Source organism: Stegostoma tigrinum, chromosome 3, assembly GCF_030684315.1.
Source record: "Stegostoma tigrinum isolate sSteTig4 chromosome 3, sSteTig4.hap1, whole genome shotgun sequence".
Lineage (NCBI taxonomy): Eukaryota > Metazoa > Chordata > Chondrichthyes > Orectolobiformes > Stegostomatidae > Stegostoma > Stegostoma tigrinum.
In genome coordinates, this window is record NC_081356.1 from 12,190,129 (window position 1) to 12,206,789 (window position 16,661).

The window sequence follows — 16,661 nt, forward strand, 5'->3', positions numbered from 1 at the left end:
AAAGAAAACCCTTCGACTTTTTGACAATATAAATAAATCCTTCACTTTTGACTGTAACTTAAAGAGCCTGTATAAAATCACAGTGTCTAACTTGAGTGCAACTGTCTGCTTTAAATGCAGGTGTTTTTAAATGCAGGAATGATTAACTGGTTGAGGCATACATTACAGAACAACAAAATTAAGTTATTGTTAGATTTTTTTACAAAACTGTTCCTGGGTAAGACTAAAAGCAGAATTGTTCATAGCGAGGAGCCGATTTGTATTTTAGTTTATGTTGACAATACATAAAGAATCTTAAGGATTTTACGTTATTTTAGAGGAGTTTAGCTGCAGCGTTTAGTAGTCCTGAAGACAAAACGATCATCTTTTGGTCTGTTAACAAGTGTCAAATGTTCACAGATTGATCATTGAAATTGAATTTACACATCATTTATTACTACCGTTTAAGGAAGTGGATTGAATAGTGTTGCTAAATGCATATTATTAACTGAGCTCAAATACTTGCCGTATGATGGGAAACTGTTAACCTCGACATTTCGATGGTGAAATAATTAGACAAAATTTGTCCGCCACGAGGTGACCCTTGAACCAATGGATCTCGCATTGTTAATTTGAAAGAATCTCAATGATCACAGGCATAGGATTAATTGCAATTCTGGTCAATCATATTTTAAAGAGCAAGTCATTTCGTCTCACTTTCATTGTTAAACCTCTATCTGCTCTAGTAGACTATCCTGTTTCTAAAAGCTACATTTTTCTCTCGACGACGTCAAAGTGCTGACATGCATATATACCCATGTATTTGCGCGCACGCACACGGACACACTTTCTAGTTTTTGAGTTCACGCTCTATTTGCATACGAACTATTTATCAGTTCTCATCATTGACAACTGATACAAAACAATAACACAGTGAACTTATACGATTATTTCATACTCGATAATGATTTTATGTATGATATTCAACAATTCAAAAAGACCACGATAACACATCAACAGTACGATTTAATCCAGTAGCCCCCGAGATGAGTTTGTCTTCCAGAAATACATAAACAAATTCTCTTGTTATTTTTATCCCAAATATCAGCAATTAGTACAGAGTTTTAAAAGTTAAAGTCACCAAATATTAAAACACATTAGAAATTTCACGTCAGAATGTACTTTGGATTTCGAATACCATTAATTTATCTTTTTGGTGTATAATACGTTTACTAGCTATATTGAAATGACCATAGATACAGGGTTAACAGAGTTCAGCAATTTTTTCTGCATTTTGTAAGAATGTTTATAACAATTAAAATATCACAGCCAATTCTCATGGACAATCGTGATTTAATCAATAACAATAAACTTCCACGGCAGTGTTTATAATACCCTGCTTGCAACTACTTTTAATTATTTTTTGCATATTTGTAAGAAACCTGAGGGTATTTATCTTACAAAAAGGGGGGAAAATCCAAACCCAAATTGTCTTACTTCAACGGAAAGCTTTGCCTCAAGGAAATGTTCAAAGAGCAGAGATTTGGCCTCACGGCTGAATTCCACGGCGTCTTGGCTATGTCTGATTGGAGTAATTAAGGACGTCAATTTTCAAGCTGAGCTGAGGACAAGTGTTAGCTGGACGCATTTCTCAAATCCGAATATAATGCCTTTGGTGAGACATCGTAGGTCAGAGCGCTGACCTACGAATACAAACCAATAACTTCTAGTTCATCAGCCCAGCGTTTCTGAACCTATGTTTCAAGAAATTTCAATCCTCTGGTGCCGCCCTCATTTCATTTCAGGGCTGAGAGAAAACCCGTCTGTTTAGCTTTCACCTGCGGAAGTACCCAGACGATTGCTAAGATATGACTTTGCTTTCACATCAGCAAGTTCACAGTTTCCTGTCTAAGAGTTACCTGACAGAAGTGATGCGTTTCCTCCCGGGGTGAAATATTGCCACGGTCACTAATAATTTGAACTTCTCTGAAGTTATACTTTTATAAGGACTGAGCAAAATTTCTCTACCTACAGGTACAGATTTATCGAAGCAAACAATTATTTAATGTGGTGAAATGCCATTTTTAAATTCTTCCACCAAGCCCACAAAGGACCTTAGAACAAAATGAGAATGACACTTGGCTCTTGTTCATTAATCTGTTCTCCAGTGCATATAACTTGGACTGTTAAAGGATATCTTTTCCAGTTTTATTTTCTATCTACACTCTGGAGCATTCACTGTTGTAAATTCTTCGTGGAAAGGCACTGCAAAGGTCCGTTCTACAGCTACGCAATCAGTCTGTAATGATGGTGTCCTTGTATTATAAGCCCAGTGACGATAGTGATAAATCTGTATCAAAGCAGAGTGAGTAATATTCCCTGTCCACTGCACAACAGCAAAAACTAACCAAAGCCTGCTTTTCCTAGCAGAAATTCTTGCCCGATCGTCCCCATCCCATGCAAAATCAGGCAGCTCCTCACTTGTTCGCTATTCTCATGTTCTTTCCTAAACGGTGTATTGCGGGAAGGGGGCAAGATAAATTCCTAGGCCTAGCCTAGGGTCGAGCCAAAGCTTCCAACCATAGGTCCAGATTGCTTGACAACTACAAGAAGAGTCTTCATCATAATCATCGTCATAGAGATATCGAGCACAGAAACAGACCCTTCGGTCCAACTTGTCTATGCCGAGCTGATATCCGAAATTAACCTAGTTCAATTTGGCCCATATCATTCAAAATCCTTCCTATTCGTGTGCCCACCCAGGTGCCTTTTACATGATGTGATCGTAATGGATTCTACCACTTCCTCTAACAGCTCCTTCCATACACCCACGACCTTCTACGTGAAAAAGAAGCCCCGGTGGTCCCTTTTAAATCTTTCACTTCTCACCTCAGTCTTATGTCCTCTAGTTTTGGACTCCCCTACCCTTGATAAAAAAAAGGCTATTCACCCTATCCATGCCCCTCATGTTTTTACAAACCTCTGTAAGTTTATCCGTCAGATTCCAAATGCCAGGTGTAAACTAATTATTTCATTTGGTATATACTTAAACAATGCACATGAACCTTGATTGTGTTTCCCTTCACGCCCACTATCTTGTCGTGAATACACTCCCAAACCGCAGAATAATCACTAACCAGTAAAGCTAATCAACTAGAAACGAACTTATCATTTCCGATGATTAAGCATTTGGACAATGATGGAGAGAGAGATCATTTGCGCGACGTCATGTTAAAAAAAGGATCGCTCCACATTTCACTGGCCCAACCTAGACTCAACAGGAGAGAAACTTATTTCCTAGCTTACTTGTTTAGTTTTTAGTACTGGCCTATTACAACATCTGACTCCAGAGTCAATAGATGTGAAGCTGAGAAAAGCAGAGCAGGTCAGACGGCATACGAGGAGCAGGAAAGTCAACGTTTCCGATGGAAACCCTTCAGCAGGACTGGGGAGGGGGTGGGTTGGGGCAAGGATAGGTGGGATGGTGATTGGTGGGTGCAGCTAGGAGTTTATTGTGATTGGTCCGTTGGATGGGGCGAGTGGATTGTTGAGTAGGAAGATGGGCAGGTTAGGTCATGTCAGGGGTGGTCAGCTGGACATGGTATGAGGCTGGAGGTGAAGCTGGTGAAGTCAACATTGAGGCCATTGAGCTGTAAGCTCCCAAGGTGAAATATCAGTTGTCCCTCCAGTTTACATTTGGCCTCACTCTGACATGAAGAAGAGGTCAAGGATGGACATGTCGCCAGGGGAGTGGGAGGGGGAGTTAAAATGGATGGCAACTGGAAAGTCAAGTTGGTTGGTGCATGCAGAGCGCAGATACTCTGTGAACCAGTCCCAGAGTCTGCATTTGGTCTCCCCAGTGTAGAGGAGACCACATCGAGAGCAACGGATACAATAGATCAGGTTGAATGAAGTACAAGGGAAACTCTGCCGGATCTGGATGGATTGTTTTGGGCCTTGATTGGAGGTGAGAGGGGAGGTGTAGGGGCAGGTGTTGCACCTCTTGTGGTTGCAGGGAAAGGTACCGGGTGTGGTGGAGAAGTTGGTGGGGTGCGTAGAGCTGACATGGAAGTCTCAGAATAAATAGTCCCTGTGGAAAGCAAACAGGAGTGGGGAAGGAGAGATAATGGGAACTGCACATGCTGGAGAATCCAAGACAACAAAGTGTGAAGCTGGATGAACACAACAGGCCAAGCATCATCTCAGGAGCACAAAAGCTGATGTTTCGGGTCTAGACCCTTAATCAGAGAGGGGGATGGGGCGAGGGTTCTTGAATAAATAGGAAGAGAGGGGGAGGCAGACCAAAGATGGAGAGAAAAGAAGATAGGTGGAGAGGAGAGTATAGGTGGGGAGGTAGGGAGGGGATAGGTCAGTCCAGGGAAGACGGACAGGTCAAGGAGGTGGGATGAGGTTAGTAGGTAGGAAATGGAGGTGTGGCTTGAGGTGGGAGGAAGGGATGGGTGAGAGGAAGAACAGGTTAGGGACGCAGAGACAGGCTGGGCTGGTTTTGGGATGCAGTGGGGGGAGGGGACCTGCTGGGCTGGTTGTGTGATGCAGTGGGGGGAGGGGATGAACTGGGCTGGTTTTGGGATGCGTTGGGGGAATGGGAGATTTTGAAGGTGGTGAAGTCCACATTGATACCATTGGGCTGCAAGGTTCCCAAGTGGAATATGAGTTGCTGTTCCTGCAACGTTCGCGTGGCATCATTGTGGCACTGCAGGAGGCCCATGATGGACATGTCATCTAAAGAATGGGAGGGGGAGTGGAAATGGTTTGCGACTGGGAGGTGCAGTTGTTTATTGTGAACCGAGCGGAGGTGTTCTGCAAAGCAGAGGTTCACCTGCACATCTGCCAATGTGGTATACTGTATCCATTGTACCCAGCGTGGCTTCCTCTACATTAGGGAAGCCAAGCAGAGGCTTGGGGACCACTTTGCAGAACACCTCCGCTCGATTCGCAATAAACAACTGCACCTCCCAGTCACGAACCATTTTAACACCCCCTCCCATTCTTTAGACGACATGTCCATCATGGGCCTCCTGCAGTGCCACAATGATGCCACCTGAACGTTGCAGGAACAGCAACTCATATTCTGCTTGGGAACCTTGCAGCCCAATGGCATCAATGTGGACTTCACCAGCTTCAAAATCTCCCCTTCCCCCACCGCATCCCAAAACCAGCCCAGTTCATCCCCTCCCCCCACTGCATCCCAAAACCTGCCCAGCCTGTCTCCACCTCCCTAACCTGTTCTTCCTCTCACCCATCCCTTCCTCCCACCTCAAGCCGCACCTCCATTTCCTGCCTACTAACCTCATCCCACCTCCTTGACCTGTCCGTCTTCCCTGGACTGACCTATCCGCTCCCTACCCCCCCCACCTATACTCTCCTCTCCACCTATCTTCTTTTCTCTCCATCTTCAGTCCGCCTCCCCCTCTCTCCCTATTTATTCCAGAACCGTCTCCCCATCCCCCTCTCTGATGAAGGGTCTAGACCCGAAACATCAGTTTTTGTGCTCCTGAGATGCTGCTTGGCTTGCTGTGTTCATCCAGCTTCACACTTTGTTGTCTAGGAGTGGGGAAGGAAATACCTTTTAGATGGTGGGATCTGATTGTAGGTGATGGAAATGTCGGAGGATGATGTATTGAATGCAGCCTCTAGTACTCATATCCCACCCCACCAACTTCTAAATCCAACATATGATCCTCCAACATTTCTGCCACCTACAATCAGACCCCACTACCAAAAAGATATTTCCTTTCCCGCACCAGTCTGCTTTCTGCAGGGATTATTCATTCCACAACTCTAGCATCAGCTCTACACTCCCCACCAACTTCTCTACCACACCTGGTACCTTTCCCTGCAACAGCAAGAGGTGCAACACCTGCCCCTAACATGTCCTCTTGCACCTCCATCCGAGGCCCCAAACAATCCTTCCAGAATCAACAGTTTCACTTGCACTTCATCCAACCTGAACTATTGTATCCGTTTCTCCCGATGTGATCTCTATATCAGGGAGGCAAATGCAGACTCAGGCACCGTATCGTGGAACACCTGCACCCTGCATGCACTAACCATCCCAACCTTCCGCTTGCCATCCATTTTAATACCCCTCTCACAACCCTGGTGACATGTCCATCCTTGGCCTCCTCCACTGTCAGAGTGAGGTTAAATGTAAACTGACAGCATAACATCTGATATTTCACCTTGAGAGCTTACAGCCCAAAGGCCTCAATATCGACTTCACCAGCTTCAAAATCTCTCCATCCCCAGCCTTATCCCATGTCCAGCCCTCTCCCTCCTTCTCTCCTCCCTGACCTGACCTAATTGTCCATCTTCTTGTACACGTTTCTGCTCTACCCTTCCCACTGACTAATTACAATAAACCCCTAGCTGCATCCACCTAGCATCATCTTTCCTACCCTTCCACCAGCCTCCCCTCCCCTCCCTCTATTTACTTCTGGGGTCCCCTCCCCCTCCCCAGAAGAGAGGAAAGTTTCCTATCCTAAACATTGACTGACCTGCTCCTCGCATGCTGTCTGACCTGCTGTGCATTTCCAGCTTCACACCTATTGATCCTGGCTTCCAGCATCTGCAGTCCTTACCACTTCCACAACATTTGACACCCCTCCAAACACAATCAGAGAAATTCCGCAAAGCTCAGTTTATGGAAAAATCCCCAATTACCAGGGATTCATACAATGGAAGCCAAGGCTAACAAGAGGACCCTGGTAGAGATAACAAAGTGTGGAGGTGGAGGAACACGGCATGCCAGGCAGTATCAGAGGAGCAGGAAGGTTAACCTTACGCGTCTGAACGATTCTGAAGAAGGGTCCCGACCCGAAACGTCGCCTTCTCTGCCCCGCTGATGCTGCCTGACCTGCTGTGTTCATCCAGCTCCACAATATGTTATCTCTGATTCCAGCATCTGTAGTTCTTGCTATATCTGATCCTAGTAGGGATGCTGTTTTTGAAGACTAGCTAGAAATGTTAGCAAAAGGGAGCATTCGTGAGAAATTCAGGTGCACACAGAAATCTTCGGGATGGCACTTAACCCGGAAAACAACTTGGGCTTTGTAGCAAGACGGCGTTGGAGGACAGCCGTGGTGAATGATTGGTAAGAAGGGAGCAGGCAGAAAGAACAGCCAGAGGTGTCAGTATGGAACCATTTTGGTCCCTAAATATATGCGCTAGAGGCTTTGGATTCGATTTGTTCCAGAAAGGTCAATGCAGGGATCACGTGTTAAGTTAATAAAATGTGAGGCTGGATGAACACAGCAGGCCCAGCAGCATCTCAGGAGAGGCTGCTGGGCCTGCTGTGTTCACCCAGCCTCACATTTTATTATCTTGGATTCTCCAGCATCTGCAGTTCCCATTATCACGTGTTAAGTTATTGGCTTTAGAGGAGTTAGTTTTTTTTTAAACATTCTCCTGACAAGGCAGGAATTTATTGCTGCCCCATAACAACAGAATGGCTCTCAGTCACCTCAGAGAACAATTTAGAATCAAACATTCAGATGTGGCGCTAGGATCATGTTATACTGCCCAAGGCTTCTGGCTCCCTTTTGAAGAACATTAGCAATCCAGTTGGGTTTTATGACACACTGATACGTCTTTTGATCACTTTTTTTTAATTTGAAACTTAATTCAAATACTAAACTTCTGAGGAAAGGTCACCGGACCCGAAACGTTAACTCTGTTTTTTCCTTCACAGATGCTGCCAGACTTGCTGAGCTTTTCCAGCAACTTTGTTTTTGTTCCTGATTTACAGCATCTGCAGTTCTCTCGGTTTTTACGAAACTTCTTATTATCTCTGGATTCCTGGTCCCGCCCTCTGCCACATGGTTCATTCGTTAAGCCTCACTGGCCAATCCGAACCTATGGCAATTCTTCAGAGATAGCAAGAACTGCAGACGCTGGGGTCAGAGATAACACATTGTGGAGCTGGAGGAACACAGCAGGCCAGGCATCATATTAGGAGCAAGAAATTTAACGTTTCGGGTCGGGACCCTTCTTCAGAATCGTTCAGACCCGAAAGGTTAAATTTTCAGCTCCTCTGATGCTGCCTGGCCGGCTGCGTTCCTCCAGCTCCAAACTGTTTTGCCCACGATAATTCTTAAAGTTCATGATCACAGGTTGTATTTTTACTGCGTTTAAACAACAATGTTTCATCATCCAGGAGCACAAAAGCTGACGTTTCGGGCCTAGACCCTTCATCAGAGAGGTCTAAGCCCGAAACGTCAGCTTTTGTGCTCCTGAGATGCTGCGTGGCCTGCTGTGTTCATCCAGCTTCACACTTTATTATCTTGGATTCTCCAGCATCTGCAGTTCCCGTTGTCTCTGATTACAATTTTAACCTCACTGCGAAGCCTCTTCCAGGGATGCCTAACCTGAAGAAGTTACCATCCTCCCTCTTCCAGGGATGCCTAACCTGAAGAAGTTACCATCCTCGCTCCGGACCAACCTCAGGGAATCTCTCTCCCACTCTCTGATGAAGGGTCTAGGCCCGAGACGTCAGCTTTTGTGCTCCCGAGATGCTGCTTGGCCTGCTGTGTTCATCCAGCTTCACACTTTGTTATCTTGGATTCTCCAGCATCTGCAGTTCCCGTTGTCTCTGATTACAATTTTAACCTCACTGCGAAGCCTCTTCCAGGGATGCCTAACCTGAAGAAGTTACCATCCTCCCTCTTCCAGGGATGCCTAACCTGAAGAAGTTACCATCCTCGCTCCGGACCAACCTCAGGGAATCTCTCTCCCACTCTCTGATGAAGGGTCTAGGCCCGAGACGTCAGCTTTTGTGCTCCCGAGATGCTGCTTGGCCTGCTGTGTTCATCCAGCTTCACACTTTGTTATCTTGGATTCTCCAGCATCTGCAGTTCCCATTGTCAATGTTTCATCATCCATCCACAAAAGGTACAATTTAAATGAGTAAAACAAGCCAATGAGGGGCGTCACACCGACCTGTGTTTCCAAAGGTGCCGCATTAACTCGAGAAGGAGTTATTTTGTTTTTTGGCATAATGTCCTGTCTCAACAAAGGGATAGAATAATTTCAGTCATCTTCCAGTATAACATGGCTCCAGCGACGGCTTAGTGCACGTACATCGCCAGCCGAGAAATGAAATCAGACGAAGCAGAGGTAACAATTTATGCCATCGCTTTAGGCATTGGCTGGGAAGTAATGCCAGTTAAAAGATAACTCGGGAGTCACAGGGACTACCAACTCCGCTAAAGCAAGTCAAAAATAAAACACTGCTGCAGACGCCGGCCATCTGAAATGAAAACTGGAAACGATGGAAACATTCAGTAGGTTTGTAGCATCTGATGAGTCAAAAACCAAGTTAATGTTTGTGGTCCATAACCTTTAATCAAAGTTAAAGGTTTTCATTGAGTGAAAGGAGGTGGGGAGGGAAAGGTAAGGTCCACGATAGAGTGGAGGGTGAGAGAGATTAAAAGACAGAAGGCTGATGTCGCTATACCAAAGGGACTGGAAATGAGACAAGTGGAAAAAAAATTGAGGCTGGATGGCAGAATCATGTACACCTGTTCGTCTTTCCACACCAGCCGCCGGATCTCCACCTTGTTACGTGCTATTTCGGATTACTGGGATCGATGGCACGGAAGCCCCCTGAAGAAGGGTCTAGGCCCGAAACGTCAGCCTTCTTGCTCCTCTGATGCTGCTTGGCCTGCTGTGTTGATCCAGCTCCACACCTTGTTATATCAGACCATGCTGATGTTTAATCTCCAGTCTTTTCTCATCTATATGCATCACGGTGACCATCTATTCTCGTGTCCATCATTTGCTTGTCCATTTTTCCCTTACACGCACCCATGTTTTTCACTTCACCCACTGCCTGCGGTACCGAATTTATTATTGTCATTATTTCAGGTAAAATGTTTAATTTGAATTCCCTATTGGATTTCTCGGTCACTATCTTACATATCATCGGCCTCCAGTTAGGCTGTTCCTCACGCGAGGAAACATTTTCTCTGTATCCTCGCTAGTAAATATTTTAGATTTTTTAAAAGCCTCTATTAGGTCACCCTATTGCTTCCAAGAGGGAAGACACACAGTCTTTTTTTTGATGTGTAAACTCACACATTACTACCAAAGAGGCCCTCAAGTAAATTAGGCACATGCAGCTCAATAGCAAACTACATTTTAAAAGGGCACGCGGCCAATTTAGGACCCCACGGAAATTTACAAATTTATCATTGGCTTTTACTACTACAATTCCCTATGCCCTAGTGTGGTATTAAAGTGAGGTCCCCCGTGGAGTAAAATTCGACCTCTGCGACCAAACACTCACAGACACTCTTTGTTCCTAGTCCCGCCTCTAGATGCGGAATAACTAGGGTCTGAAGTCTGGAAGTCGGAATGTAAACATGCCGGTCTGAGAAAGTCCCTGTAATGTAACTGCAACGTCTAAGTATAATCTGGACTACATGGATATAATTTCTCGATGCGGCGCTAATAGAAACTTCTTTTAAATGTACTCTGCTCAAAGATGGAAGCTGCTACCATTCTCCTAGCTGAACTGGTGGACCTCTTACAGCCTAAGCCCAATTTTGGCGGTCAATATCCCGCAGAGTGAGAGAGATTATTCTTAACGCCACTTGGCGCTTCCAGTTCGGATCCACGGATCGACCAGGTCTTGTCGGATTTTGTTTTTAAACGTGCATGTGTCCAGAGCAGTATTGCTGGTGGAGGGCAGAGCGAGAGCCGTGCGAAGATTACGGCGTTTGCGCAAGGGTTACACATTAGGATGTTCGACAGAGGGCACTAACTCGCAAACGACCGCTTGTCCCTTTCTCCTCCTCCAGCACCGCTTCCTCCTTCTTCCCTCGGACATTACCTATTCTTCGAAGTCCATTTCTCATTTTTATCTTCCATTTCCATTCGCCATTTGACCATATAGTATGTTTACCCAATAAATACATTCCCTGGTTTCTAATGAATATTTCTCAGTAATTTTAACTGCTGTCTCTGAGGTAGATTATTAGTTAGATGGCGTTATCATCTTGGGGATGGATTCCGAACTTTAATGCAACGAACTAGCCGCCTCTTACACTTCCACTTAATGGTCCAAAGATTAGAGTGGTATCACTGAAACCAAACAGTTATGGCGACTGTCAACCAACCAAGTCACAATAATTTAGAGATGGTTCGAGAAAATTGTTTAGTCCAATGACTGGGCAGAGTAATAGTCAAATGTAAATACTGTGTAGAAGTAAAGTTTTAAATTTCAATATGTAACGTTGCTGAATTCTTTAGTCACAGAGGGACCAAAACTGTGGCCTATCAGGTTTTACATGAGGTGCCTGGTGTATTTTGCACATTCGCATTTACTGACATGGTACCATAACCTGAATTGAAGCACGGATTGTTAGCAGGATAATTCTCAAATCGAATGAGTTTAACTGACCAATATGACCAATACTGTCCAATGACGGAATCCTGTCCTTCGTTTCTGAATTTGTCTTTAGCAGGTAAATCGTCCGTGAAAATCACCAGAAGCTTCATTTTCATTGAAGGAATCTCAATGTCAAAGTAGGAAACCGGGTGCTGTCGACTAAATGTAGTACAAAATAAAATGATTACAGCCAATTTCAGAATTCGGTCCAAGGTTTGGAATCATGCCTGTGGACACTGATTTTTTTTCTGGCACGATATTGTTAACGAACAACTTCACAGTGTTGCGTGCAAGGAAATCATCATAATACAGCAACTTTCCAAAGTTATCAGAGAAAATTACAAAAGTCCTTTTTCAAGTGTCTGTTCACTCTGATTTGACAATGTGACTTGGTCCTAGCAGTCCTACAACTTCACTCAAATCTACACAAGATTGCACGATGTGAACGGGTATGTTGTATCAATCACCAATGTGTACCTTTGCATGCCTCTATAATCACTGCAGTCTATGGGTCTGATGTTAGATCTCTGATCTACTGTGGCATCAGTCACCTACTATTTACAATATTTCATATTGGAATTCAGTGGAACAGATACTGGGGATGAATTATGGAGAGAATTGTGACGGAAGATAATACATCTATCGATTCTCCTTGTATAATACACAGCGCACTTCTAAAGGCCTGGCTTACTCTTGTGTTTTCCTATAGCCTGACAGGTGACTGACACTTGTGACCTGGCAAATCTAATCTTTCTACATCATGAAACATATAAGGCCATTGATTTAAGGGAGACGTTCAGAAGGCTCTTGAAATTATCTGTGAATGAGGTGGGTGAAAAAGTGTTGTCAATCCCCATGAAGAGCAGGGCAATGCTGAACGCGCTAACTCTCAACATATTGGTGCATTCCATAAATCTGACTCTATTGTCTTGCTTTCCTTCATCACAGTTCGTAAATGTGAACCTCCCTGTGATTAAAATGACGATTTAAAATGGTAGGGAACGATTTATAATTTGTACTTGAAGAACACAGCACTCCTCCCTCTCTGTTCATTCCTCCGCCCTACTCTGGCGGTTTTATCTCGCAGGTGCAGAAAGTGAAATCGCACTCTCTGATGGGATGAGGAGAAGTTTAGTGCGTTTCTATCTTAAGCAACTGCTGCCAATTCCTTTGCTGCTGTTTGGGCGACCTCCAGCGCTGAACGGAGCATCGGTTCATGGCTTTGCACTTTGCAGTCTCTGGAGGCCATTCCTGCTGCACGTTTTCTGAACCGGAAACGTGCCAGTCGGTAGCCCCAGTGAGTCTAGTATGACAGAGATGTGAGGTCTGTGTTCCCACACATTCGCCCCCACCACCACCCCACCCCCACCATCAACCCCCACCGTCCTAAACCTTCTAACAGGAATTGATCTCCAGTGTGTCTTGTGGGGCTCTAAATTACAAAGCAGCACTTTGCCGAGCATATTTAAAAGCTATAATTGTAAAACTCGACTGGGTCTATTCAAAAGGCATTTGTCCTGTTAAGTGGACACTTTCAAAAGCTGCTCCTTAGGCGTGAATGTACCGTTTGGAAATCTTGGTACTTATTTTTTTCTCTAAAGTTTTAAGCAAAGACCAGAATCTAACAACAATGCAGTGACTGTAACTTGTAATTGTGCTAAGTCGCTTTCGAGTGTTTTTTTTCTGACCCAGGAAGCGCAGCCCCTTCAAAGTCTGCGCCGTTTCAGCTGTGTGTATGTGTCTATAAATAGCGCATGGTACACTGTCTGGAAGGTTTATTTGACATGAATATAGAGGCAGACAATGTAAAGTTCATCACCAGAAAGGCAACTAATTAACAAAGGCAGCATTTTAAAACAGGCCAGGCCATACCGAACAAGCGTGGCTCGCACGTGCTGATACAAAGGATTTCGACCCTGTCATCTGTCAGCTCGGATTTGTAGGTAAACAATGATATAGATTATTTCACGGGTCACAGACAGGAAAAGCAGTTAATGTCCCAGAATGGCACAAATTCATTCTGGTGTCAAGCTCGGCAACTGGAGCCCTTTATGATCAATAACTGGGCAAGATTCTTTCGGAAGCTGAACTGGGGAAGGGCGGAGGGGTCAGTCAATCTGTCAGGGACTGAAGGGCACATGAACCTACTCTTTTTTTGCAGTGATTGCTCGTGAACTATGTGATAGATTTCAAATTCGTACGCCGAAAAACACTTGAGATTAAATGCGGCCTGCTTTTCTTTGAGTAAACCTGTTCAAGGTCCTACTCGTTTTCTTGTTTTTTTTAGTACATTGCCATTGAGAGGAAGAGCAAAAGCGCCTTGGTGATAGAGCGCCCGGTAGAGCAGCCGGAGTGCATACTACTGTTATCCTAAATAGAAAAAAAAATGATAAAACTGCGACCGATAAACGCCAGGGCTTACGGGGCTGTGTCCTTATTGGCCTTTCTACCTTTGGAAGCTCGGGATTGTGTTTCATTGAATAACTTCTTCCTTGCAAAATAAACCATTATCTATAACCGGATTTAATGTTTTAAAAGAGCAGTGGGGGTTGGGAGGTGCTGAGTGGAGACCAGGCAATGCTAAACAAGTCCACCGATCTGAACCATCACATCAGAAGCCACAGACTGGTTTAATTGGTATTGGCGAACAAACTGCTGAGCGGACCTGTTGAATTAATTTTCAAATAAGGAAAATAACAGCGGTTTGAAATTCGCAGAAAATCACATGGCGTTTCACACGCCGAGATATCGGCCACCAGCCCCGTTCCCTCTACAACCTGTTCCCCCATTGCAGTTCTCAGAAGCAAGATCTCAGCGCCCGGCTCCACCATGTTCGGTGTGTTCGCGGCCTATCACTTTAAAAGTAAAGCAAATCAAAAGGAGATGTTGTTTGTGACCAAATGCTACAAAGTTATTATTTTAAGACATACAGACCCATACACATTTCACACTGGAGAAGATACTAGTTTCACATTTGCAGACTTAATTCCCAGTCCCTAGACTGAATCCGGACACCGGGTTTAAATCGACTTTGAAACTGTCCTCGTCAATTCAATTTTGCCTTACATTTTAGTCTATAAAGTGAACGAGCAAAATCGTGTGGATTTATCGGAATTGATGGGCCCTGTGTTGAGAAACTGATTGGAGAAAGTTGCCTTGATGGTTCAGCGGGCGTCGTGGAGAAAGTTACCGGCGAACCCAAATCAGACAGATTTCATTACAGTAAAACCAACACTCCCTTCCCCCACCCTCCCACCCAAACCTCATTTTACTAAGCTATATTTGCAAAGAAATGTGTGTAAAGCTGGTTTCAATTTGCCGATGAAACGTTCTATGCAATTGCTTTATTTCGGCCAAAGAGCATGTGTTGGACCCGTGACAACCCAAAAGAGACCTTTTTTTAACCTATTTTTAAACAACTTCTCTGGGTTTCTTCTTGCTACGCCAAGTTTCACCGGCAAGTTTTATATCAATGTTTATCAACAAACCGAACAGGGCGAGTCAATTTCAGTTCTCCATAGAGGCCTCCTATATTCTGATTTCACATGTGGAGTTCATGTTTAAGCTGTAGCGGTAGACGGTTATTTCAAAAGTATCCGGGACAAGGGTTGGGGGAGGATTTTTTTTAATCAACAAGTCAACTTCTATTTTCTATTAATCTCCGAAACTGAACGTCCGGTATCGCCCGCACCCGCAGCGCGTCTACTGAACAGTCGAGACACTTAATTTTGAAAAATACAATCGATATGAATTGAGCAAAGAAAAGGAGGACGTGGCAACCAGCTCAGGCAGTTGCACGCACTTTAGCTATTTTAATGTTGAAAAACAGCAAAATAAGATCTACAAATAACATCCCCCCCCCCCCCCCCATCGGCGCGCGCGCGCGCGCGCACACACACACACACACACAAGCAGCGCCAATGTCCCTCTCGCACATGAAAACAGAGGTTTGCGGTGAACTGCGTGTCTTCTTTTTAGTGCTTTTTCCTCTCAGTACATTCAGCTGTAGACCCGGTTTCAGTAGGTTTGCGTCGTGCGTACTGCTGGCAACCGCCACGTTACAAATATTCAATGGAAACCAAACTACTCTTTGATCTCAAACATGAACCAAAAGTATTGCTTTAAATGTTGTAACTGCTGACTGCGCAGCGATCACTCATTATCTTTCGAGATCAGCGAAACCGCGGGCGGGTTTGTATCCCAGTTTGCCACAAAGGATGAAAAGGCCACCAAATTCAGCTGTGAAGGGGAAACCACTCTCAAATCAGCATCAAACCAGATGATCAACCACCGACCTGCTCAATTAAGACAGGCAATGCATGCACAGATATTCGCACCCAGAGATACATTTCCTCTTTGTTTACGTTCAGTGTTCACTTTAAGTTGTCAAAATTCACTTTAAATATTCCCCATGATTTGAACGACAATTCACCATCAATTGACTATTTCAAATTCTTTAACTTTTAAACAAGTGTTTAAACACTTCATATAGTTTTACACGGATATTGTTTAATTGTAAACTAAACGCGAAGCTGGTAGGCAGTCATTTCTTGCTTTTACGTCCTATTTCACAGAAAGATTTTTTTTAAAAAAATGAACCTACCTGATCGGACACTCCTGAGTGCGTTGCTATTTTTTTCCATGCCGGTTCTGGGATTTCGAGTCCTTTGTGAAAAGATTGGAAGAAAAGTTGCCCCGTTTCGGTATGTGTGCGTGTTTTGTCGGCTCCGAATAATTTGACTCTTCCGCTACCCCGTCGCGTCTTTGGTGCTGCCCATTGATCCGAAACTAAACGTTTTAGGTGGAGAAAAGGCTCTGAACAAACCGTGAAATGATTAAGGAACTAAAAGAGCTCGCTACATGTGAGATCATGTCCTGTTCGCCTTTAGAGGGAGAAAAAAAATCGCAAAGTCCCTCGACACAATCGAAAAGAAAGTAAAACTCTTACATCTGCCGGACGAATCACTCCCACCTATGGGGTTCCTGGTAACTTTGACGTTGTCTCTCTCACTCTCTCGCCTCCTATCTCCTGGTTTCGGCCCGCGAATCAGTCCGATTGTAATGGCCGGCATCTGCAAATATTTTCCACAGTTTGAGGATTGGGATTGTGAAATGCTACATCACAAACCGACCAAAGCATTGCTCTAACATTCTGAATAATCAAAAGCTGTTTTTTCCCATCATTTCAATCATTGTCTACCGCTACAGCTCCCCCCCCCCAACCACCCCCCACATTGTCCTTTAATTTGCCTCGAGAAACCAAATACTTGCT

At 44.4% G+C, this 16,661-nt stretch overlaps 1 protein-coding gene across 2 annotated transcripts in view; it reads right to left on the reverse strand.

The window, feature by feature from the left end:
* Positions 1-16,383, reverse strand: part of pax5 (paired box 5) — a 203,017-nt gene extending 186,634 nt beyond the window's left edge. Inside the window, exons 1-2 of one of the 2 annotated variants that reach the window (XM_059643140.1) lie at positions 16,338-16,383; positions 15,993-16,177 (exon numbers count right to left, since the gene is read on the reverse strand). In XM_059643140.1, the coding sequence (XP_059499123.1) occupies positions 15,993-16,032 (40 nt within the window). In that variant the 5' untranslated portion in view covers positions 16,033-16,177; positions 16,338-16,383. Of the gene's footprint in view, positions 1-15,992; positions 16,183-16,337 lie in introns of those variants that run through there. The other variant, XM_059643146.1, reaches the window with a different exon arrangement.
* Between the last annotated feature and the right edge of the window lie 278 nt (positions 16,384-16,661).